Source organism: Cynocephalus volans, chromosome 2 (assembly GCF_027409185.1).
Source record: "Cynocephalus volans isolate mCynVol1 chromosome 2, mCynVol1.pri, whole genome shotgun sequence".
Classification (NCBI taxonomy): domain Eukaryota; kingdom Metazoa; phylum Chordata; class Mammalia; order Dermoptera; family Cynocephalidae; genus Cynocephalus; species Cynocephalus volans.
In genome coordinates, this window is record NC_084461.1 from 214,129,438 (window position 1) to 214,153,378 (window position 23,941).

The 23,941-nt window shown below is 45.9% G+C and overlaps 1 protein-coding gene across 2 annotated transcripts in view; it reads left to right on the forward strand.

The window, feature by feature from the left end:
- The window catches only part of TNS3 (tensin 3), a 252,451-nt gene that overhangs the window by 32,403 nt on the left and 196,107 nt on the right, over positions 1-23,941 (forward strand). For both annotated transcript variants that reach the window (XM_063085688.1, XM_063085686.1), the window contains exon 2: positions 7,409-7,520. Coding sequence is in view for 1 of the 2 variants with exons in the window: in XM_063085686.1 (XP_062941756.1) it covers positions 7,409-7,520 (112 nt within the window). In the remaining variant the exon portion in view is untranslated. The remainder of the gene's footprint in view (positions 1-7,408; positions 7,521-23,941) is intronic.

The window sequence follows — 23,941 nt, forward strand, 5'->3', positions numbered from 1 at the left end:
AGAGGGAAGTGTTTGTCAGATACTTGAATGCCTGCTCCTGTCTGAGCGTGGGGCTGGGGGTTGAGACTGGGCCTGAGTCCCACAACTTTTATCACTGGCTGTGTGTTCTTGATTTGGGGTCTCACCGTCCCTGTATGTAGAACAGTCGTGGTGATGGTAACAACACGGAAGCACCCTGCTAATGTCACGAACTTCATGATTAGCAGCAGCGTTGTCCTCCTTTTGCAGGCCGTTGACACGACTTCTGCTATCAAAAGGTATGCAATCTTTTTTGAAAACACCAGACGTAATAACAGTGCCTTAAATGTATATGGATTCTCACAGTATAGTCTGTTAAATAGAGTGGTGGTTCTCAGGCTTGGCTATAGGTTAGAATTACTTGGGGCGTTTTGACAACATTTGTCCTCTGGCCCCACATCCAGGTAATCTGATTTAATTGGTCAGAGGTGGAAGCTAGACTGAGCTCTTCTAAAAATTCTGCCCAATTGATTCCTATGGACTGTGCATGGTGTAGCATTTGGTCATTTACAATAGCTCTGTTAAGAGACAGGTGGGGGGAGGGTATCCACTCCATTTAAGGGAGACTGTGACTTCCCAGGGTGCTTGGTTCAGGCACTTTTCCTTCTTGGATAGTCTTGAACAGATCAACAAAAATACAAGGAGATCATGATTAAGTGACAAGACTGCTGCAGGACAGCTGAGGGACCTGAAGTGGTCAGATAGGACTTCAGGGAGGGTGGGACTAGAAATGGTCACCATAGAAAACTACAACTTACCAGCATTCCAGACAGCTTGAGTGGCAGGGGAAAGATGGGATGGTCCCGAAGCATGCTTTAAAGTAGGAATGGCACGTTGGAATCAGTCCTCTGTTAATCTCAGTCCATTGGTAGTGGCTCCTGGAGTTCTACAGTTAGAAGGAGCCTAAGCCAACTGGGGATGGTGGCCGTGATGGACTGCTCTGTCTGTCATAGGTGACCGGTAAGGAGGTGTGATCTATGCGCTGAGTATGCGCTTTCCCTTTGAAAGAAAGTAATTAGATCTTGGAAGAATTTGCTTTGTTGAAAATTGGAATTCAAGGTGTTCATCAAAACTCTGTATTTGTTAGTTTTGTAGCACCCAAGAGCACATTTTTTTATTGAAACATAATTGAGTTTTACATATTTGTGGGGTACAGAACTGACCATTGACCTAGTACAACATGTGATGATCAAATCAAGGTAGTTGGCATGTTCATCATTACAAAACACTTATTCTTTGTGTGCATTAACCAATTTCTCCCTAGCCCCTTTCCCCTCCTCCTTCCCCTTCTCTCTCCAGTAATCACAGTTCTGTTCTCTCTTTCTGAAAGTTCAACATATTATTGTGTTTGTTGTTTCTTTGTTTTTTAGCTCACACTTATGAATGAAGATATGTGGTATTTCTGTCTCTGTGCCTGGCTTATTTCACTTCACATAAGTTTCTCCAAGCTGTTCCTAAGAGCACATTTTAATTGAAACTTAGGTTAGTGTTTTTACACTGAAGATACATTCTCAAAATGTAATATAAAACTCATCAAATTGTACACTTAAAATGTGTGCACTCTTCACAGTTGTTTTGGCAATTCTAAGTGCTTTGCATTTACATACTTATTTTAGAATTAGTTTCCTGATTTCTTTTTTTTTAAAGCGTGCTGGGACTTTGGTTGAGATTGTGTTGAATCTATAGGTTATTTGGGAATAATTGCATCTTACTTATATTGATTCTTCCAATCTGTAAGCATGATATATCTTTCCAATTATTTAGGTCTTTAATTTTTTTCATCACTGTTTTGTAGTTTTTAGTTTTTAGGTCTTTCAAATCTTTTGTCAGAGTTATCCCTAAGTATTTAATATTTTTGATGCTATTGTAACTGGCAGTATTTTTAAAATTTCAATTTAGAAACATTCACTTTTACTAGATAGAAATACAGTGAGTTTGTATATTGGTCTTGTATCCTTCAACTTTGCCAACTCACTTGTTAGTTCTAGAAGCTTTTTTGTAGATTTCATCAGATTTTTCTACATAAACAATCACGTTGTCAGTGACAAAAGACAGTTTTACTTCCTTCCATCAGAACAGGATACCTTTTATTTCCTTTTCTTACCTGATTGCACTGGTTAGAATCTCGAGAACAATGTTAAAGAGAAGTGTTGATTGCAGACATCTTTGCTTGTTCCAGGGCTTAAAGGGAAAGCATTTGGTCTTTCATCATTAAGTATGATGTTTGTTGTAGACTTCACATAGGTGTATTTTATCAAGTAGAGGTCCCCTTTTATTCCTACTTGACTAAGAGTTTTTCAGCCAGAGAGTGAACCGGCCATCCCTATATAGGATCCAAACCCGTCGTAGCGGGAGTACTGCCGCGCTCCCAGCGCTGCACTCTCCCAAGTGCGCCACGGGGTCCGCCCTGACTAAGAGTTTTTGATAAGGAAATGGATGTTGGATTTTGTCTGTGGTTTTTCTGTGTTAATTGAGAAGACCATGCCATTTTCTTTTCTATTTTATTGATTGATTTTTGAATGTTAAACCAACCATGCATTCCTAGGATAAACCAAGCTTGGCATGATGTATTATCCCTTGGATTATTTAGGATAACCCATAGGTTATTTAGAAGGATGTTATTTAGTTTCCACCTATTTGGGGATTTTCCAGAGATCTCTCTGTTTCTGATTTCTAATTTTATCCCTTTGTGGTCAGAGTGCATTTTTAATATAACTTGAATATTTTTACATTTATTTGGAATTGTTTTATGTTCCAGATATGGGCTACCTTGGTAAACACTGAATATGTACTTGAAAAGAATGTGTATTCTGTTGCTGTTGGGTCATATGTTCCGTAAATGCCAGTTAGATCAAGTTGTTTGATGGTGATGTTCAAATCTTTTGTATCCTTTCATATTTGCTGATTTCTTGTTCTACTGATTATTGAGAGAGGGCTGTGCTAGCACTGCCATAACAAAATACTATAGGCAGGGTGGCTTAAATAAAAGGTCCATATTCTTTTACAGTTCTGGTGGCTGGAAGTCCAAGATCAAGGTGTAGGCAGGGTTGGTTTCCTTCGAGGCTGCTTTCCTTGGCTTGCAGATGACCTGTGGCCTCACATGGTCTTCCCTGTGCTCATGCATCCCTTGTATGTTTTTTTCTTATGAGGACATCACTTGTGTGGGGTTAGGGCCCCACCCTTGTGACCTCATTTAGCCTTAATTACCTCCTTAATGGCCGTATGTCCAAATAAAGTTACGTTGGGGACTAGGGCTTCAACATATGAATTGGGAGGTGGGGGGGACACAATTTATTCCATAACAAGGAGTAATGAAATTTCTGACTGTTTATACATTGGTCTATTTCTCTTGGCAGTTCCATCAGTTTTCTTTCATGTATTTTGAAGTTTTGTTATTAGGTGCTTAAATGTTTAAGATTGTTATGTCCTCATGATAAACTGAATCTTTTATTGTTATAAAATGACTTTATATATTCTTAGTAATATACTTTGAACTGAAGTCTACTACTTTATCTTATATTAATAAAGCCACTACAACTTTTCTTTGATTAACATCAGCATGCTATATTTTTTCTAGCCTTTGTCTTTTTTTTTTCTTTTAAATATAATCTGACACTTCCTGACTTTGAAGTGAGATATTTAGACTATTTATACAAATGTGCTGAGGATTAAATCTATCATCTTGCTACTTGTTTTCTATTTCTCCCACCTATTCTTTGTTCTGCTTTTCCTTTCTTATTTTGCCATTTTTAAAGTAATTGAATTTTTTAAATGACTTCATGTTGTCTCCTTTGTTGGCTTATTATGTGTAATTCATTACTTTAGTGGTTGTTTTAGGGTATGTAGTATACCCTTCTAACTTATTACAATCTGCCTTCAAGTGATATTATATCACTTCACAAATACTGTGACAGCCTTATTGTAGTGTATTTCCTTTTTTCCTTTCCTGAGCTTTGCGTCATTTTATCATAAATTTTACTTTAACATATGTTAAACATCATATTACATTATTATTTTTTGTTTAAAACAGTTAATTATCCTTTAGTGAGCTTTAATAATAAGAAAGAATCTTCTGTATTTACCCACGTAATTACCATTTCTGGCACTCTTTGTTCTTTTGTGTAAAGCTGTGTTTCTATCTGTTATCATTTTTCTTTTGCCCAAGGACTATTTTTAATATGTCTTGTAGTATGTGTCAGCTGGATGAAATGTTTCAGCTTTCAGCTTTTGTATATCTTAAGAAGTTTTCAATTCACTTCTATTACTGGAAGATATTTTTGCTGGGTACATAATTCTAAATTAATGGATTTTCTTTTAGTACTTTATATTGCTCCACTGTCTTCTCATTTGCATTTTTTAAGTAAAAGTGAGAAATCTGCCGTTATCTTCATGATTGGTCCCTCATATGTAATGTGCCTTTTTCTTCCCTCCGGCTGCTTTTAAGATTTTCTCTTTATTACTGAATTTGAGCAATTTGATTATCACATACCTTGGTGTAGCTTCTGTCACATTTCTTGTGTTAGAGATTTGTTGGGTTTCTCTGATCTATGTGGGTTTACAGTTTTCCTCCTGTTTTGGAAAAGTTTCAGCCATTATTTCTTCAAAAATATTCCTCACCCCCAGTCCTTCCTTTTCTTTAGACTCTAATTATGCATATGTTATGTTTTTTAAAGTTCTCCCACAAATGACTGATACTTGTTTATTTATTTAGGTTGTATCATCTCTCTGTGCTTTATGCTGAGAAGTTTGTATTGTGTTGTTTTCAAGTTTACTCATCTGTTCTTCTGCAGTGTCTAATCTGCGAATAATACTATCTAGTGTATTTTTCACCTCAGATTTTTACATTTTCTTCTATGGATGTTTGATTTGGACCTTCTTATATCTTCTAGGTCTCTACTTAACTTTTTGAACGTGTGGAATACAGTTAATAACTCTTTTAATATCCTTGTCTACTAATTCTCACATGTCTGTTAGTTCTGGGTCAGTTTTAATTGGTTGATTATTCTTATTATAAGATGTATTTTCCTGTCTGTTTGAATGCCTGATAATTTTTAACTGGATACCAGACATTGTGAATTTTACCTTGTTGGGGTACTAGGTGTTTTTGTCTTCTGATGCATGTTCTTAAGCTTTGTTCTGGGATTCAGTTACGTCACTTAGAAACAGTTTGATCCTTTTGGGTAGTGCTTTTCAGATAGGGTGGACAGGACAGGAGCAGTGGTCAGTCTAGGGCTAACTATTCCCCACTAGTAAGGCAAGATGCTGGTGTTTTCTATGAAATACTCTGAATGTTGAAGTTTCCTGGTCTGGCTGTGAGAACAGGCACTATTCCCAGCTCTGCAGGAGTACTGGGCAGTGTTTCCTCTAATCCTTGTCTAGTGGTTCTTTCCCCAGCCTTCAGTAGCTTACACAGACACACACACACATGTGCTCATCAGTACTCAGCTGAATGCTTGAGAGGGACCTGCTACAGACCTCGTGTTCTCTGCAGCTCTCTGTTCTGGGGTATGCAGACTTATAAACTCTTACTGCCTTCTTCTACCTGGACTCTTAGCTCCCCTCAACCCAGGTAGTACACTGGACTCAGCCTGGCTCTCCCTTCCTTCTCTGCAACCTGGAAACTCTCAGTGCGGTGATCTGGGGGCAGTTGTGGAGTTCACCTCTTTTTATCTTGTATCTGAGGTATCACTATTCCTCGTTTCATGATGCAGTGCCTTAAAAACTGTTGTTTCATATATTTTGTGCCTTTTGGGGGGTTACTTTATGTTTGAAGGTAAACCTAGTCCTTTGCACTACATCTGGATCAGAAGTGGAAGTTCCTATGGATATTTTTTAAAATAACGAAAATGCTATCACGTCGTTTACCATTGTTTTGCCTCATCTTAAAACTACTAATTTCTCTTTCAACCTTCTCAAAGAGAGTTCATTAGAATGTAGCTAAAGCCTTCCTACATCTAGAATTGTCTCTTTGATGTATATGCATGTGTGTATGTATTTTACTTTTCTTACAGGTCTTCAGACAGCACAATGTGAAAATCAAGTGTACACCTTAATGACTTTAAATATGCATCCACGTGTGTAACCACCACCCAGAGCAGGAAGCAGAACACTTCTTTCCCGGAGAGCTTCCTCATACCCTTGCTGTCAACACACTGCTCTTCCTGACATCGCATAGATTAGTTTGCATGTTCACGGCCACCCTATGAGTGGAATCGCTTCTTGAGCATCCCGGCGTCTGACTCAGTGGAGTGCCTTTGATGCTGATGCGTGTTGCTGAGTGTACAGCTGTTCGTGCTTGTGTATTCCTGAACAGTACTTCCCTGTATGAATATACCATAGTTGTTTTTATCCGTTCTCCTAATGATGGACATTTGTGTTATTTCCTGTTTGGGGCACATTTTGGCTGCTCTGATCATTCTTGCACAAGTCTTTTGTGGACATGGGCACTTATTTCTTCTTAGTGTATGTAGGAGTGGAATTGCTGGGTCATAGGATAGGCATATGTTTAAGTTTATAAGAAATCGTCAAACCGTTTTCCAAAGTAGTTGTACCTTGTGTTGCACATTCTCAACAGCGTTTCATCTTCTCAGTAAATTTTAACTATTCTCCTGGGTGAGTAATGGCCTCAGGGAATCCATATGGATAGTAGTAACTGATAGAATACACCATTACATATCAGCCAATAGGTGTAGTGATTGGCATTTGATTTCTAAAGCAAGTTGAATTCCTATAAGATCTTCAGGTATAGCTGTGAGCCTGGACTCTACAGACATGAATCTGGTGCTTAATTTCCTCTTAGCACTAAAGCTTGTAATCGTGTTTAAGGAGGGACCACGTGCAGATCACGGGCTGTTCTTACTACCGTCTCTTCTGCAGAAGTGTGCATTGGCTGAGAGGGGCTCAGGAACTTAGTTGTGATTCTGTGACACCTTTTAACCAGGAAAAGTGGTCAGCTTCGTCTTAACATAATTGTGCTGTTCACTAATCATTTCTTGGAGAAGAGAAAGCACTGAGACTCTGGAAGTATGTATGGATCACCTGGTCACAGGAGTAGGGGCTTGTAAGCCTCGAGTCTGGAGATGAGCACATCACCACATGAGCAGGGTTGACTCGCGGTGCTCCCGAGCACTGCACAGTGGGGGGTTAGTTGGGTGAGCGTGAAGCTCCATCCAGGACTCTGGAGTCGAGAATACCAATAGGGTATCTGTGCCTCACCTTGGGAACTTTAGTGTCACCAGGAGGATTTCTTAGTCTTCTCTGTTTGCTTGGTAAAGTTCCCATTTTAGCTCTTTACAACCTCAACCAGATTTATCATCTCCTGAAAGGGAAAAGAAAAAAGAAACAGACTGTGAATTGAAGCGCTGACAATTTCTTCCTTTAACTTTTTCAGCCAGAAGAATTAACCGCGAGTCTGCACAATTTTAAGAACAAGGTCTTTAAAAAATCCAGAGTCTGTGGAGTTTGCAAACAAACTATTGACGGTCAAGGTATTTCATGCCGAGGTAAGTCCACGTTTATGATTGTCTTGCTGATTAAGCCAAAGCAAAACAAACAGAAAACAACACAACAACATTCTCTTGGGAGTTTCCAAGAGTGAAATCATGGAATTCCCCTTCTCAGCCTGTTTACTTGGCAGAGACTAACCGTATCTACATAGATATGAACTCATGAGGACGATTTTCCAGAAAGAACAGAGCAGCTCCTATGAGAGAACAGAGGACAGTTAGGAACTCGTGGTTTATCTCTGCCTGTTCTGCCCATCAGTAACATGGCTTGTTCTGTTTGACTTCCCCCTTTCCTCCCTCCCCTCCGGCCTGCCCCGAGTCCCCTCTCTGCCTGACCCCCAGGTGTCTCCGTTAGGAGCCAGCACCCTCAAGGCCTTTGCCTGCTGCCCAGAGTGCTTGCCCATCCCCCCTTGGCCCTTCTGCCTGGTTGTGACCCCATGCGGCGGGGTCTGGGGCGCCTCGTCCCCTGGAAGGGTGAGCTCAGTCATTGGGAGCTGGGAAGGCACCACAGGACATCCTGGACTCTGCTCAGGCTCCCACTCCTCCTGCCCCTTAGTAGATACTGGCACAGCCCTGGGCCAGAGTGTGTCCCCCAGGTGCGGGGGTCATTCCTTGTGTCAGGGATTGGGGGGGTAGTTAACCCTGAGGTTGACTTCCTCGTCTGCGGCACCCATGGGACACTGTAGGAGTGCAAGGTCCTCCTCAGGAGGGCCTATTTTCAGTCATGGGTGTGGGGGCACTACAGGGATCACTCAGATGCCAGCAGCCCACTGTTACCACCCCTTGGCCTCGTGGGAAGAGGGAGGAACGGCGGCCTTGAGGAAAGCAGGGACCTCTGGTTGGCCAGCTGGGGTGACCTTGCAGGGAAAATGACCTCATTCTCCTCTGTGACGGTGACCTCCCACTGGGGATCCCCCCTGACTGAAACAGCCAAAAGCGGGCAGTGGCCCGCTGAGTCCACGGAGGGCTGAGTTACCAGGAGAAAGACCCAAGGGCAGATGCGTGTGTTGTGGAGGAGAGAGGATCACTGCCATCGGGGAGCGCTTGCAGACTTGCATCCTGAGGAGGGCGTCCACCTCAAGGTGGGAGGCGGCATTGGGGAGGAAACAACGCTGGTGGGCACTGGTGGGCACTGGTGGGCACCGTCGGAGGCAAACGTGTCCTGGTTTCTGGGGAGGAGGGAGGCCGCGTCTCTCATTCCCAGCACAGGCTGGTTTTACGATGCGGGGGGTATCGTGCTCTTGGGCACATATGCCCTGGGGACAAGGAGCTTCTCCTGTACCAGTGTTAGAGAAGTGCTGGCTGTCTTCTTTCCGTGGGATGGTTTTATGGAATGTCCCTGTGTGGTGGAATTTAAAAACATGTTATGAGAATACTCAATGAGTTATCATATTTTATGGTATGAATGTTTGTGTCCCCCCCAATTCATATATGTTGAATTCTAACCCCCAATGTGATGGTGTTAGGAGGCGGGGCTTTGGGAGGTGATTAGGTCACAAGGGAGGAGCCCTTGTGAGTAGGATTAGTGCCCTAGTCAAAGAGCCCTGGAGGGCTCCCTCACCCTTCCACCACTTGGGGACACAGCAGGAAGGTGCTGTTAATGAACCAGGAAGTAGGTCGTCCACAGACACCAAGTCTGCTGGAGCCTTGATCTTGGACTCCTCAGCCTCCAGAACTGTGAACAAGAAATTTCTGTTGTCTTGAAGCCACCCAGTTTATGGTATTTTTTTTTACAGAATCCCAAACTGCCTGAGACATCATCATTATGCACATAACTGTAATAATTATGTTAATAACTAATAGCTACTCTTTAAAAAAAAAAAAAAAACAGATTCTATGTTCCAGGAGTCTTTTCAACATGATCTTTTTCAATTAAATTAATGTGTGTGCTAGATATTGTGCAGATGTTCAGGATAATCACGAGCTGTGTGGGGATGGGATATGTTATGTCACAGGCTGTGTTGTCTGAGATAAGCTCTGTCTTCAGAGCCGTGGGGACCAGGGCAGCAGGCCTCGAGGCATGGATGGGACGCACCGCCTGTGCAGAGAGAGGGCTGTGTTTCAGAGTCGGGCAGGTCTGAAATGCCTTAGGAAGACATGTGGCCCCGACACAGGAGGGAACGTCATGCTGCAGGATGCTGGACTTTCAGAGTGGGTCAGGGCATAAGGGCTTTAGTTTTCTCATTTAATGCAAGCAGCAAAGATGAGGTCCCACTTGCCTCTGAGGAAGCAAGAGGATCCAGCCTCGCCTCCTCTGCCTTGCACGGGGCACTTATCTCATCCCTGCTGGTAGCTGGGACCCAGATCCAGGCAGCATAAATGGATGCCCCTGCCCAGCTCTGGCTCTCCAACTCTGCCTGGAGCTCTTCCTGTGCTGGCCACCTTCCTGGAGGCAGGGCCCCATCGCCAGTGCCTGGCCTGCGGACCTAGTATCCCTCCTTCCTGACCCATTTCCCTGGATCCTTTGCCTGTCCAGGCTGGGATGCCTTCGAGGTCTGCCCTCCTGCTTGTCTCCTCTCTTGCCTAGCCTGAGAACAGCAGGAGGAATCTGCACCCACATTCTCCATGCGTGGCCTTTGAGGCTGTGCCCTCCTGGTGTGGTCCAGCCTCGTTCCTCAGGCACCATGAGCTGCCGCTCACAGGACTCAATGGCGACCTTGCTAGACTGCACTTCCCAGACAGCTCTCTTGTCCTTTGGGTTTCAGCCCAAGCACAGGTTCTTCAGAAAGGTGCCTGGTGCCCTATTGTTTCATCTCCGAGCACGTGCCTTTTCCCTCTAGAACTGTGGACAGCCAGTGAGTAGCTGGTCATCTGACACTTACTGGACAGACAGTGGTCTCCACCCCCAGCTGGAAGCCCAGGAGGCCGAGGCGCTGGCTGTTTTATTGACCAGCTGCCCTGGAGCCGAGTGCAGGTCTGGCACTGGGCAGACATGCTGTCCTTGGGCATGTTACTCAACCCATCAGCATGCTGTCAGTGAGCAGGTGTGCGCTTGGGGGTTAGGATGCTCATGGTGACCAGATCCCGAGGGCTGAGGGTCCAGTGGGCAGGAGCAGCACCCGGCATGGCAGAGCTATTTCCAGGTGCCTCGTGAGCCTGGAGGAGGCACAGTTGATTCTGGGGAGGTGGGTGGGGCAGGGAAAGCGGGCGTTACCTTCTGATTTTTTGCTTAGGGACCTGTCCACTCCCCTGGGCTGGTGGCTCCTAAAACACAATCCCATCTCTTGGGTTTCCCAAGTCTCAGCAAAGAGCCTGGAGTCCAAGCCATGTGTCCAGATAAACCCCTGGCTTGTCAGTCTCTTCTTTGGCAAATCCACGTAAAATGGCTGCAGATGTTCTTTCCAAACCACTTCCCAGAACAGTCAGAAGTAGTAAATCCCCCACCCTAAGGCCACCTCAGCCCAACCCACGCCATGTAGTTCCCTGTGTTCTCTAGAAAAGGCTCCCTGTACTGACCCCTCCCGGTGTCCAAGCTCAGCCCTCCCTATCAGACTTGTCCCGTCATGAGAGGTGGCAACATGTCAGAACCTTCCAGAAGCTCAAGAAGGGAGAGGAGGCACCCAGGCCAAATTCCATCTGAATAATTTCTGGTCTGATGGCTGTTATCCTTCCCTTTCTCTAAATTCCTCTCTCCCGTTCCTGATATGCCGCCTTCTCAGCCGCCTCCACACATACTTTAATCATGGATTTCGACAAATCCTTCCTGTTTTCCGAATCTGCTGTTGGAAGGAAGGCTGGACCCCTCCCAGCTGTTTCTCCAAAGGTTTGGGTTGTCAGGGTTTGAGGTTTCTGTGTGCCAGGGAAGTCTGGGTCCTGTTAGTCAATTTTGATTTTTTAAACTTTTTGGGTAATGCAGCCCAGCTGATCACCAAGTTTTTATTTTGCAGTGACTGTGGTCTGGACTTTCTTTCGAATCATGGAGTTGTTGGTTTCCACACTCTTATTCAGATGAACATAATGTTGCTCTCCGGGAGCTCACGGTCAGCCTGGGCCCCTGCAATGGGAAAGACCAAGTGGCAGCTTGTGATTCCATGTCCTTGTGGCCAGGGAGGGGACGGTGCTGTGCTTTACTGAGCCATGTGGGTGTCCTCAGCCATGGAGGAGCCCCATTCCAGAGGGTGGGGTCTGAGGCCCGGCTTGGTGGGACTCAGCTGAGAGGGCACGGGCAGGCTCCCCACCATCTTCACCCCTCTTCCAGTTGGCTCACTGCGGCCAGCGTGTGTTAGGGGCTGACTGTGCGAGGAGCTGGGCACCTGCACACAGATGGACACTTGCCACCAGGCTGCTGGACCAGCCAGGAGTGGAGAAGTCACGGGCAGTCACAGCCACATGGGAGAATGGGGACTGGGGCCCTTGGGAGGGTCCCTTCAGCCCCTCCCTTGTGGTCTGTTGCTTCTGTGGCGATGGGTGGTACCCGCCACCAAGCTTGGGCATGCAGGGTGGTCAGCTCGTGTACAGAGTGGAGTGGGGGGCTTGCTTCCCACCCCTAAACATGTATTTGAAATAGACATGAGCTATTAGGGTTTCCTGAACGAGACCGTCGATTCTTCAGGGGATTGGTGCCTTCTTTCTTTCCTTTCATCCTGCAGTATTCCATGATGTATGTCCGAGGTAGGCACAGAAATGGTCTCCTGTGCACCTGTCCCTTGTGGGATGGGGGTTACTTTGAACAGGGAGCACACTGAAGTTAGGGATCAGAGCTGGGCTCAGGAGGTGAAGTAGCAGCCGGTAGGGGGGACCCCAATATGTCACATGGTCTCTGGGCTTCATTCTCCAGCCTCTGACGTGGGCAGGGAAGCCCAGCCGGCCCTGCTCTTGGCTGTGAAGAGGAGGAGATGAGGTGGGGATGTGCAAGTACTTTGTCAACGCTTCCGTGCTCTGTAAACACTAGTCAGTGCTGCAGCGGACTCTGACCTGTCTGTGAGGAGTAAGGCCACCTTTCTTATCTGTTTACTTTATTTTTTAGAGGCTCAAAGATGTGATCTCCAGAGCCAGGCAAGTCTTAGTGAGTTCAGGTCTTAGCTCCACTCCAGGCCTCTCTGTGCCTCAGTTTCTTCATCTGCAGCCTGAGGACAATGCCGGAAACACCTCAAGGGGTTGTTGTGAGGCTCACGTTTGTGCATAAGCACTTACAGCCGTGCTGGTGCGATTAGAACCCCTCATGCGGGGTTAACAGCTCCTTTTCGAGAAAAGAAAATCAGTTAAGTGGAAAGTGTTGGAGAGGCAGGATAAGGCTGAATTTCTAGGAACGTCTAGTGTTCAGGGGCAGCCTTTTCTTTAAGTGCGGTTGAGTGTCTTGGGAAGATCTGGCGTGAGGGGACGATCGTGAAGAGAGTAAGGACAGCCAAGAGATAAATGTGTGTGGAGCTGTCACCTGTAACATGGTTGGAGGCGCTAAAGGTGCCCCCCCCCCCACAGCCTGTGCCGGCAGGTCCTACGGGTCTTGTGGGCTGGGGTGACTGAAATAGGGACATCCTGAGCCTCACCCCATCCCTGGCCACATGTCCATGGAGGGTGGATTGGGGGATCCCAGTTCCCTTCTGGAAGATGCCTCGCTGAGGAAATGGTGCAGTGGGGTGCAGGCTGGGGTCTTGGGAGAGTGTCTTGGGGTCTCCAACACCACAAGCTGACCTGCCATAAAGGAGTGTGAGTAATGGAGTTTGTGAGTAGTGACCATATTGGTTGATTGATTGAATGATTATTGATTGATTGGTTAATGCCCCCAACAGCTCATCCCATAGCCCTTTTTTGATGCTGGCTTCCCTGAAGCTGCATGATTGGCTTCTGGTCACCTGCTCACTCAGTGGCTCCTCTCGTTCCTTCAGATCTTTCCTGACCCCCAATATAGAACATGAGCCCAGACCCCTCCCTCCACCTTCGGGCCCCCCCTCTGCTGTGTCTGGTTTTATTTTCCCATAGCTCAGGTCATCCTGAACGTCTCTACGTTTTCCTGTTGATTTCCATTCTCTCTTGCAGTGCAGTGTACATTCATGTACAATTTCTTTGTTCCCAATTGTATCCAGGTCCAGATCAGTCCGTCCCCTGTCGTCGGTGTCCAGTACGTATTTATAGAATTAAGGAGTGTTTCAGTTATAGGGGTTGATGAACACCTGTTGAATTAATGAGGGAATGAAAGGTAGAAAACGTTTAGCATGGTTACCTTAGTGGCTAGCTTCACATCTTTAAAAACATCTAGTTTGGTGGAGAGGGCAAAGGTCCCCGGTGGGTGACCCCTTCCTTCCCCTGTCTTCCCGGTCATGAGAACATTTTTGTTCTGTGGACAGATTTCACTGGTGAAGGTTTGCAATGACACCTTTCTTCCAGGTTTCCTTTGTCCATGCAGGGCTGCAGGACACTGCTGGCCCTGGTAAGAAGAGTGTAATTTGAGACAGGCTTGTGGAGACCCTTCAGGAAAACAGCACAGCAGGGCTTGTGTATTGCAGGATTTGGCTTTCTTGTCTTCAGGGAACACTTGCCAGGCTGCACACAGGACCGTAGAATTGGCACACCCTGTGGCACTGTGAAGGAAAAAAAGGTCTATGTAGGTGTACCAGTCTAAATTGGGATAAAACGTTTGAGCTAGACTTTTTGCAAGTGTTGTTTGTGCTTGTATGTGCACGGGAAGTCTTTTCAGCTACTGTTCTTGTTGGCATACTAAGGAGTAGAATTAACCTTGCCTTTCCCCTTCCATGCTGATGAATGTTGAGGAGGCACCAGCAGGGTGTGAGATGCTGTCCACTGAGTTGGAGGCAGGGTCCCGGCAGTCACTGCAGGTGTAGACAGGAGCCTGGCAGAGTCAGGGATTGGCTCTCCCGCAAGAAGCTGTGATCCTGTACAGTTGTGTCCTATTTCTCTTCCTCTGTGTTGTGATCCTTACGATTTGCAGGTTGAGCACTTAATCTCTAGGATCTTCTCTTTTCTCAGTACAGTGTATAGAAACCATAAAAGAAACAGAGACAATCTCATAGTGTTCTCTACTTATAATTTATGTGTATGTCATGTTCGTTTGCATGTTGATCCCCTTGTGTGCATGCTGTCTGGAGACAACAGCTGTGCCCTTTACGTATATGAGTGATCATGCATAAAAGTGATGTGGTGTTTTGGTAAAAGTGTCATTTCTTTGGCTCATTTCTGGAGAAGCAGCCGAGCATGGTGGAGGTGAGTGGACTGAGGAGAAGCCTGCTGAGGTTCCTGCTCTGCCTTTCACTGTTAAATTTTCTCTTAGAGTCATTGTGAGGAATAATGAGGGCACTTCAAAAAGTTTGTGGAAAAATAGGATCGAAAGAATCTTCCCATGAACCTTTTGAAGTTCCCTCATCCTTTTGTGTGGAGCACAAAGAACACTGACTAGCTCAAGAAAGTGTTTAATATTATTAGTGATGATGACAATGTTGATGTTATTGTTGGTGATGATGGTGGTGATGGTGTTGGTGGTGATGATGGTGATGGTGGTGATAATAATGGTGATGATGGTGACAATGGTGACAGTGATGATGATGACAGTGATGATGGTGGTGTTGATGATGGTGGCGGCGGTGGTGGTGATGGTGATGTTGATAGTAGTGATGGTGATGATGACGGTGATGGTGATGTTGATGGTAGTGATGGTGATGATGTAGTGTTGATGGTGATGGTGATGTTGATAGTAGTGATGGTGATGATGATGGTGATGGTGATGGTAGTGATGGTGATGATGATGGTGGCGGCGGTGGTGGTGATGGTGATGTTGATAGTAGTGATGGTGATGATGACGGTGATGGTGATGTTGATGGTAGTGATGGTGATGATGTAGTGTTGATGGTGATGGTGATGTTGATAGTAGTGATGGTGATGATGATGGTGACGATGGAAGAGGGCCGTATTCTGTGACCCAGGCCAGTTCTTTTCCCATTTCTGGCTCATTCTTGACCTTTAAGTCCCCAACTTTCACATTTTAACCTCCTTTTTCCCAGCAAATTTTATATGTGGCTACATTAGAAGAAAAAACTTCAGTTTAAGAAACTGTTATGTTTGCACATAGAAGCTACCTTATCCTTACTTTTGGAACTTTAATAGCGAGCAAAGATGGAAATGATAGTGAGCAATGGGTTTGTTGTCTGTTGTGGTGTTTCTTACACTGCTGACACATCTCTGATGTGCTCACACCATCAGTTAGTACTCCGCGGTGGCCTGCCCTCACTACATGTCACTGTGTTCCCTTGGGCTGTTTAACCTGTTCCAGTTTCCACTGATGTCCTTTACAAACCCAAACTGGTCATATTTCAGATGAGAAAGAGGAAGGCACTGGTATGGGTGAGTCTTGGCTTTCTGGTGTTGACTAGCGTGGGCCTTGAGAGTTGTAAGTTCTGGGGGACTCACCCCCAGAGCGAGATTGATCCAGGGAGGATCCAGGGTCAGACCAGGCAGAAATGCTCCCTTGGTGAGAGGGGTTTGCTTGGATCTAATAGTGGAATAGGAGAGACAAGCAAGGAATGGGAAAAAATAAAGAAATGTTGCCTAAGAGAGACAACTGTAGAAAAGAGCCCAAGGGAAATGCAAGTTGAGAAAGGAAGCAAAAACAATACCAGAGGGAAGATGAAATGGAGGGAGTTTTGTAAGAAAGAGTTATGAGTTATTCCATTCAGTTAACCCAATGTTATCAAGCACCTGCTAGAAGAACAGATGAGAATGCTGTGTCCTGTCTCTGAGGTTGTCGCAGTCTATGATATACCAGGTGATTATAGATAAAGGTTTGGAGATAGATAGGCAGGTCTGGAGGGATGTGTTCTTTAGCACTTGCCCTGTGCCAAGTGCTGTATTAGACTAGGACATAGTAGCGATTAAGACCAGTGAAGCAACAGGGGGACCCCGTGGCTGAGCAGCGAATGAGGGTTTTGGGCAAGCGTTGGCTGGCGGCCCTAGGCTGTGGCCATCGGTCAGTCCCCTCCTGTCTTGTGGAGCCCGTTCCTGGGACACAGAGGGGCTGGCCAACTTGTGGTAGATGTGGGGAGAAGAGGAGGGTGACTCACAGGCTCATTTAGAGCTTGGTAAATATATGTGGAGTGTTGTATAAAAGATTCTGACAGCCCCGGAGGACAGTGGCCTGGATTCCCAAGGCTCATGGAGACATGTTGAAGAATAGCAGTTCCCAGACAACATACAAAAATGTGGGGCATTTCAGAGCAGACCGTGCTGGACAGTAACCCCTGGGGGGTGGGGCAGGGTTCTTCGACGTGACTTTGGAAAGCTGCATTTGACAGGGAGCTAACATGCGTTGTGCAGACCCTCAGCTGTGGAGCTGAGCATTCAGGCAGATGGCATCTGTGAGCCATCGAGTCCTGGAAAACTTGTGAGAAATGGCTTGACATGCACTCAGACACCAAGGTTAAGGTGGCTGGACAGGGAACAGGCCCTCACAGGAAGTGCTCCTGGTGGAGCCTGTAGCATTGAATGCCATCACCTCTTTCACTTGAGACATCTCAGCTTTTCATATTTGCAAGGTGATGGATGAAAGGACGTCTCCTTTTTATTGTATTTCTCATTCATCTGGTCATCACATGAAGTTGAACATCTAAAAAGATGGAAAAGATGTCTGCAGCATTTCTGTTTATGCAGCAAACTAGCCTTTCAAATCCTTTGCTCATTTAAAAATAAGATTTTTTTGTCTTCTTGATTTCTAAGAACTCATTATATTATGAATACTAAATTTCTTTTTTATCTTAAATTATATTAGGCAGAACCTTTGATAATCTTTGATAGTTTTTGAACTCCCAAAATGTCAATTTCTTATCCTTCCTCCTTATGTAGTGTAAACATTACAGTCAGTTGCTTGCCTAAATTTATTTGTGGTGTGTGTCATGCAAAAGTTTTAAAGTTTGGTTTGTTTAGATGTACCCATCTTTTCATTTAGTTCATGTTCTTGTTCCTTATTTTAGAATGCCTATCCTTCTCCAAGGTCACAAAGATGTTCTAGGATATTTTATTCTAATGTTCGTTTTTGCTTTTTCAATTCTGACCTAGTTTTACGGTTGGTGCATCTGGAATTCATGTTATTTATGTTATTATTAGTTTTTCGCGGAGTAGCCAGTTTCCTGAGTTTTACTGTATGGTTCCCTCTTTCTCTCTGAGTTGTGATGATGTCTGTCCTATGTCAAGGGCTTACACATGGATGGGCCCATGAATGTGTCTGACTTTTACAAAGTTTGTCTCATACTGTATATAGAGCTTTATATCTTTTTAGCCTTGCCTACTGTAAGCATTTTTACTGATTAAATTTTTAGTGATCATGATTTTTAACAGATATTTTATGTTTTATTTGTAAATAAATAACTTTTTCTTTTTACTGCTTAGGTAGAACCTTTTTTTGTGGCAGATGGGAATCTTGGACAACACTATATTCTACTCCTAATTACAGAGGGAGACATGGGGTGCCTGAGGTGCATGACTGTTTAGCACCTGGATCCTTGGTGAGGGGCCGCAGTGGGCCTTGGCTTTCCAGCTCTCAGGTCCCCAGACAGTGGCTCTTCATCCTGGTGTAGCTCCTGGGGGATGTTTGCTTTATTGGTTTAGTGAACTTGGAGCCCAGTCGTTGCGGGAGGTGCAGAAGAGCCATTGCCCACTGGCTTACCAGGCGTTTAAGTCCAGCCCTGTGAGGTGTGTTCTGCACTCATGGAGCCAGGCTGGCAGCTGACTCTGCTTCCTTGTCTCACGTGCCACCACATACCTGCTGTGCCACCCAGGGCAGGTGACTTTCGTACTTACTTCAGTTCCCTGGTCATAGTGGGAGCAGGTAGAATAAGTGGTGTAAAGCACATGGAAAGGCATGAGCAGGACTCAGAGGCAGCCAGAGTCATTGGCTGCAGGGATGGAGCCTCCCCCAACCAGCAGGGCATGTGTCTCCTCCCATACCAGGAGGTGCAGAGGCTGGTGGGCTCTGCGTGGCGTGCCTGGGCCCCTGCCTCCTCTCCCTGAATTCTCCAGGTTCCTCCTTGTGGGGTCCAGCTCCATGCTCAGAATGGACAGCATCCAGAGGAGGAGGAAGCTTTTTCCTTCTCGTGAGTCTTTCCACGGCGTCGGGAGGCCTTTGCCAGGAGCCCCTGGGAGACTTCCTTTACCTTTCCATTGGTCAGAATTGGGTTCCACCCCATTCAAAGAGCTTCAGGTGAGGAGAATGAATGGGCTTGCCAATGCTGATGAGCCAGACATCCTCTCACAGCGGGTCTCAGGACCCCCACCACTAAGCTCTTAAAAGACCCTAAGGAGCTCTGTGGCTGTGGTTCATATCCATCACTATCTACCATGTTAGAAATGGAAACTGATGAATATTTAAAGTTTTAACTCATTTAAAAGTAACAGTAATGAACCCATTATATGTTAATATAAATAGTATCTTTAATGAAAAATGACTATTTTTCAAAACAAAAATAACGAGAAGAGTGGCGTTGTTATGTTTGTTTGTTTTGTTTTGTTTTTGCTATTCTGCTGTGCAACCTTTATAGAGAGGCTGGATCCTCCCGCCTGCTTCTGCATGCAATTTTTCAACTTATTGTTTGGTTTGAAATATTTGAACAAAATCCACCCCCGTACAGATAGGTAGTTGGAAAAGGAAGCATCTTAATAGCCTTTTCAGATGATTGTGGATATTCTGTTTTGGTTCTACACCAAAACTCAAGTGATAGTTTCTTAAAGGTTTCACTGTGGAATCTGAACCCTTGTAGTGAATTTTTCCCACTCTTTTCTATTAAGATCCATTGATCCGCCTTGCACTTTGGGTGGAACTTTTACTTAGCATATCTTTGTAAGATCATGCACTGGCCATTTGGAAATTGTTGGTCTGCTGACTTATACAGACCTTCCAGATGTTTGTTCACCATTTGTTATACAATCTCAAGAAAACCCCCACACTTGTTGGTATCATTGTTGATTTTATCAGAAAAGTCCTAGGAATTGTCAACCTCCTGGTAATGGATACAAGTCTTCCAAAATTCTAATTTTCACTTGAAATCTCAAATTATGTCATTGGTTTGTTTGTGACAGGCTCACTTTGTTTTTGAGAAACTGACAAGCCCTCAAGCCTGAGTAGCCATATTATGTCTGCCAGGAGTTCTTTTAAATAAAGGTGGTGTTCCCCGAGAAAGCGGCTAGATTAGCTGCCAACTCACACTCACAAGTGCGGTTCCCGATGCTTCGTCCTTGGGACCTCTCTGCCGACCTCAGCTTTGGTTTCACACAGTAGTAAAAAGGTGCTTACTTGGGTTGAGACAGTAAAATTAATAAATTTTACTGCTTTATCAGGACATTCTTAAGTGAAGCTGGCTTTTTTTTTAAACCTGCAAGTGATGGTGACTATTTAGAAGTTGGTGGTGTTGCCTAAATGCCTGTGAGGATACCAGCAGCCTTACGCACCATCAATTCAAATGTCAACGTGAGGTGGAGGCCAGAACCACCTTAGTGTAACTGTGCAAATAGTTTTGACCTCATCAACCCCCTGCCAGGTTCCAGGAACCCCAAGGGGAGTCTAAGAAACACTGGCTTAGACTGAGCAGGGTCTAATCCTACATCTGGGGTGATTTTTCAGTGAATCACACAGGGGTGGTGGGGAAAGCTAGACTAAATAAAATCCTGTGGGTGAGGAGGAAGTGAGATATAAATACTGATTGGGTGGCAGACAGTGACGGTTATGTTACCCAGCAGAGAAGCAAGACTTCCTAAATCCTTCTCTTTTGTAGCAACTGCACAATGGCTCTCAGAAGACGTTAGGCATTTTCTCTAAGCATTGTATCTCTCTGGACAATTATGCTTGGGTATGGGGGTGGCACGGGGTCTGTGAGCCAGTTGGGGAGTGTGGCTGAGCATAAGCCAGCAGGCAGTAGAAGAGAAGGCACCCAACTGTGCTGTCGCATGAGGAGAGCTCAGGGAGGTCCTGTGAGGGTTATATGGTGAGCAAGATCTGCAGAAGCCAAAGGAATGTCTCAGAGACCCAGCAGCCCGGCATTGGGCTGGAGATCCTGGGCTGAGAGGGCTTTTGGGTGGTCGGCATCCAGAAGCCAGGAAAACTGTAGTGAAGAGAAACCCACAAGAGGAGGGGTTTGAAGAGTATAATTGGTCTAAGTGGTATCTACAGGGACTTTGAATGGCTAATAATAGCACCAACAGAGCACTGTGCCAGCACTGCCCTATGCACTCCACATGTGCCGAGTCTTCTCAGCCACCCATTTTACAGGTGGGGAAACTGAGTCCCGGAGTGTGAGGGGCTCTTTCTCTAAGCTTGGAGGATGATTTGATGATTTCAGCAGGAATAAATTGGACGGGCTTTGAGGGAGCAAAAGGGAATGGGTAATGAGGCTGTGTTTTGTTTTTGTTGTTTTAAACAAAAGGGATGTATTTGCCTTTAGGATGAATGGGATTCTTCTCACATACATACATGAAGGTCATGAGGTGCTGAGGAAATTGTGATGAACATATTTACGCAACATATCATTTTATACCATCTGAATTTAAATCCATCTGTAATGGTCTGGGGAGGCAGAATCACCACCTTACAACAGCCTTGTGGTAAGGGGCCCACAAACGGTGAGATTTGGGTGTTAGTTTTCATCTGGGAAAGGAGCAGAGGGTCTCTTTGTTTTAGAAACTGTAGATTCTGCTCCTTGGAGGAACTTCTGGACTTTCTGAAAATGATGCTCCGTCTGCTCTGAGTAATTTGCAACCATTCATACAATGGGAAGTTGCCCAGCATTTAAGGAAATCCAGTATTTAAAACAAAGTACAAGGAATTGCCGTTCATGGCTTCTGAGAAGAGAGGTTGCATGCAGTGGCTGAGGGTCAAGGTGAACGTGCACATTTTGTCTTTTGGGGCCTGCGTGCTGTGGGGATGCATTTTGTTAGGAAGTTTGGGTGGTTTTTTGTGGCCTCCCTTCTTGCTGGTGCTTTGCGGTTCAGAGTGCCCAAGTGGTGATCGGGTAGCAAGGTCCCCATCGTATGTGATCCCACTGGCCATGGCTCTGACGGCAGACCTGGCTCAGTTCAGGGTCAGTACACAGTTGTCCAGCAAGGGAGTCCTCAGGTCTCATGCATAGGCCCTAGTTTCCATCGGTAAAACAGGTAAGGCTGAGTGACTCCTTTGTGGGGTGCAGTGAGAATTGGGGGAAGCCTAAGCATCTTTGTGCTGAGTGTGTGTCAGCTGCCTGCTGCTCCTGTGAGTGCTGCCGTCGTGGGAACCTGGTGATGCACCCTGAAGATGCGTCCCTTGGTGAACTTGCAGCCAGTCGGGAGGGATGGACACAGAGATTACCTTGAAATGACATGCGATGGGGTCAGTGACACAGAAGGGTGTGGAGAATCTCAAGTGGGTCGGCAGCTGGCAGGGCCCAGGAGGTGGCTCAGGACGCTGTGAATGAAGAGTTTGGGGGGTGTGGGGGCCGGTGGATTTCCTCCTGTGAGCGATAACATTTGAAACTGCACCTGGACACTGTCCGATTTCATTTTTTGTCATGTGTCAGAAAGGCAGCATGGCTGGGCGAAAAGCTGGAGCTGAGACAGAGATGGGCAGGAATCCCACTCACTTGGCCACTGCTGCTACCTCGACCGAGTTACCCTCACGTTCTCCCTGAGGGGGTGGTTATGAGGATTGAAGGTGGTGACACACAGGACAGCATCTTTCACAGGGCCCAGCACAACACTGACCGGAGCTGTGCCGGACCAGGTTGGCAGCTGATTCACTGCTCTGAGAACTACCCGTGCCACTGGCAACTGGGCGTCAAGTCTTAATCCAAATACCCGTAAAACTCTGAGGTCACCTGCCTCCATACCAGAAACAAAGGTCTGCCTCTCAGGATCTCTGCACATGGGCAGTTTACATGATTTCAGTGTGTTATTGAGTTTAATGATTTTGCCCTGAAAGGACTGATGGCTCTTTTGTAGTCACCATCCACCATGGACGTGTCACATCAGTGCCACCCTTCTGCTGACCAGTGCCATTTTCTGGTTGAGTTGGCCCATTGTATTAATTACCTCCTGCTGTATGACAAATTTCCCCAAAACTTAGTGCCTTAGCACAACTATAAGCATCTATTATTTCTCACTGTTTCTGTGGATCAGGAATTTGGGACTTAGGTGATATGCACTTTGGGCTCAGGGTCTCTTTGAGAGGTGTGTCACCTGAAGGCTTGGGTGGGGCTGGAGCCGTTCTTCTGAGGTGGCCCACTCGCATGGCTGGTGGGTGGTTTCAGTTGCTAACGGGAGACCTCAGTGCCTCTCCACATGGCCTCAGGGCTGCTTGAGTGTCCTCACAACATGGCGCCTGGCTCACCTCAGAACAGGTGATCCAAGAGACCAGGGCAGAAGCCGCAACGTGCCCATTAGAAGATGTAGAATAAATATTTGTCTTGGTTAACAATCTAACAAGCCACAGAAGCATAGAAAGACAATTCAAAAAATAGATCTTATGACCTAATAACTTCTGGAGTTCAATAAATGCCAGGCACTGGGCAAGTTCCTTTATCTGTTTTATCCTTGCTTAACCTTACCGGAGCCTTAATGATTTTGGTATTCCTGTCCTCAGCTCACAGAAAGCAGAGAGGCAGGACAGGGGGTGAAAAGTCCCCTGAGCTTATGGGGCCTTGAAGCACGGAGCTGGGATTTGGGGCCTGCTCCCCAATCCCTGAGGCCTTGTTCTTCAGGGCTCCACACATTTCCTCTGTACATAGACATGGCTTCATGGTTTTAAATTGGGTCCCTTGAAGGACCATTTGATACCACAATAGCTCTGGGAGAGGAAACAGAGACCCAGAGAGCTCCCTGGGCACAGCCCGGATGGGAAGCCCTGGTCCTGTGCCCCCAGCCCAGCCTCTCTCCCCTGTCTCAAGCTGCCCTTGTGGGCTGGTAAACTTGGGGAAAGGAGAGACTGTACCAGATGCCCCCTTGGAGATCTCAACGGAGGCCATGGTAGGATTATTTGCCCAGCTATTTTATTTCTGAGTGTCTCCCCATCCTGCCATTTCTGCCAGGGCCGGACCTGCTCACCACATGCCCTGCGATGCTGGTGCTGGTGGCGTTGGGAAGGGGCCTTTGTGCCTCATTGGCTCAGCTGTGGCCTCTGGGCGGGAGGGCCTGTGAAATCCGCATTGGTTCCAGGTCTACATTTGCATTGTTAGGGCCTCCGAACAGACACAGGACTCACTTAGTTCACACAATGGCCCCTGTCGAAGGATTCCCCTGTAGGAATTTAGACATGAATTTATTCTGACATTCAGTTCTTAGCTTGTCCAGAAGCGGAAGTAGTGCGGATTCCAGTGCATGACTTTCTCACTAGCATAAAGGCTCCAATCCCGGCTATTACAGGACGTTTTCTAGTTTCTCTTCTTTTTTGAGGGCTCAACTATAATTTCTAGGCATACGCTGATGCTCTTTACTTCTCAAATTCACCGCCTTTGTTCTTT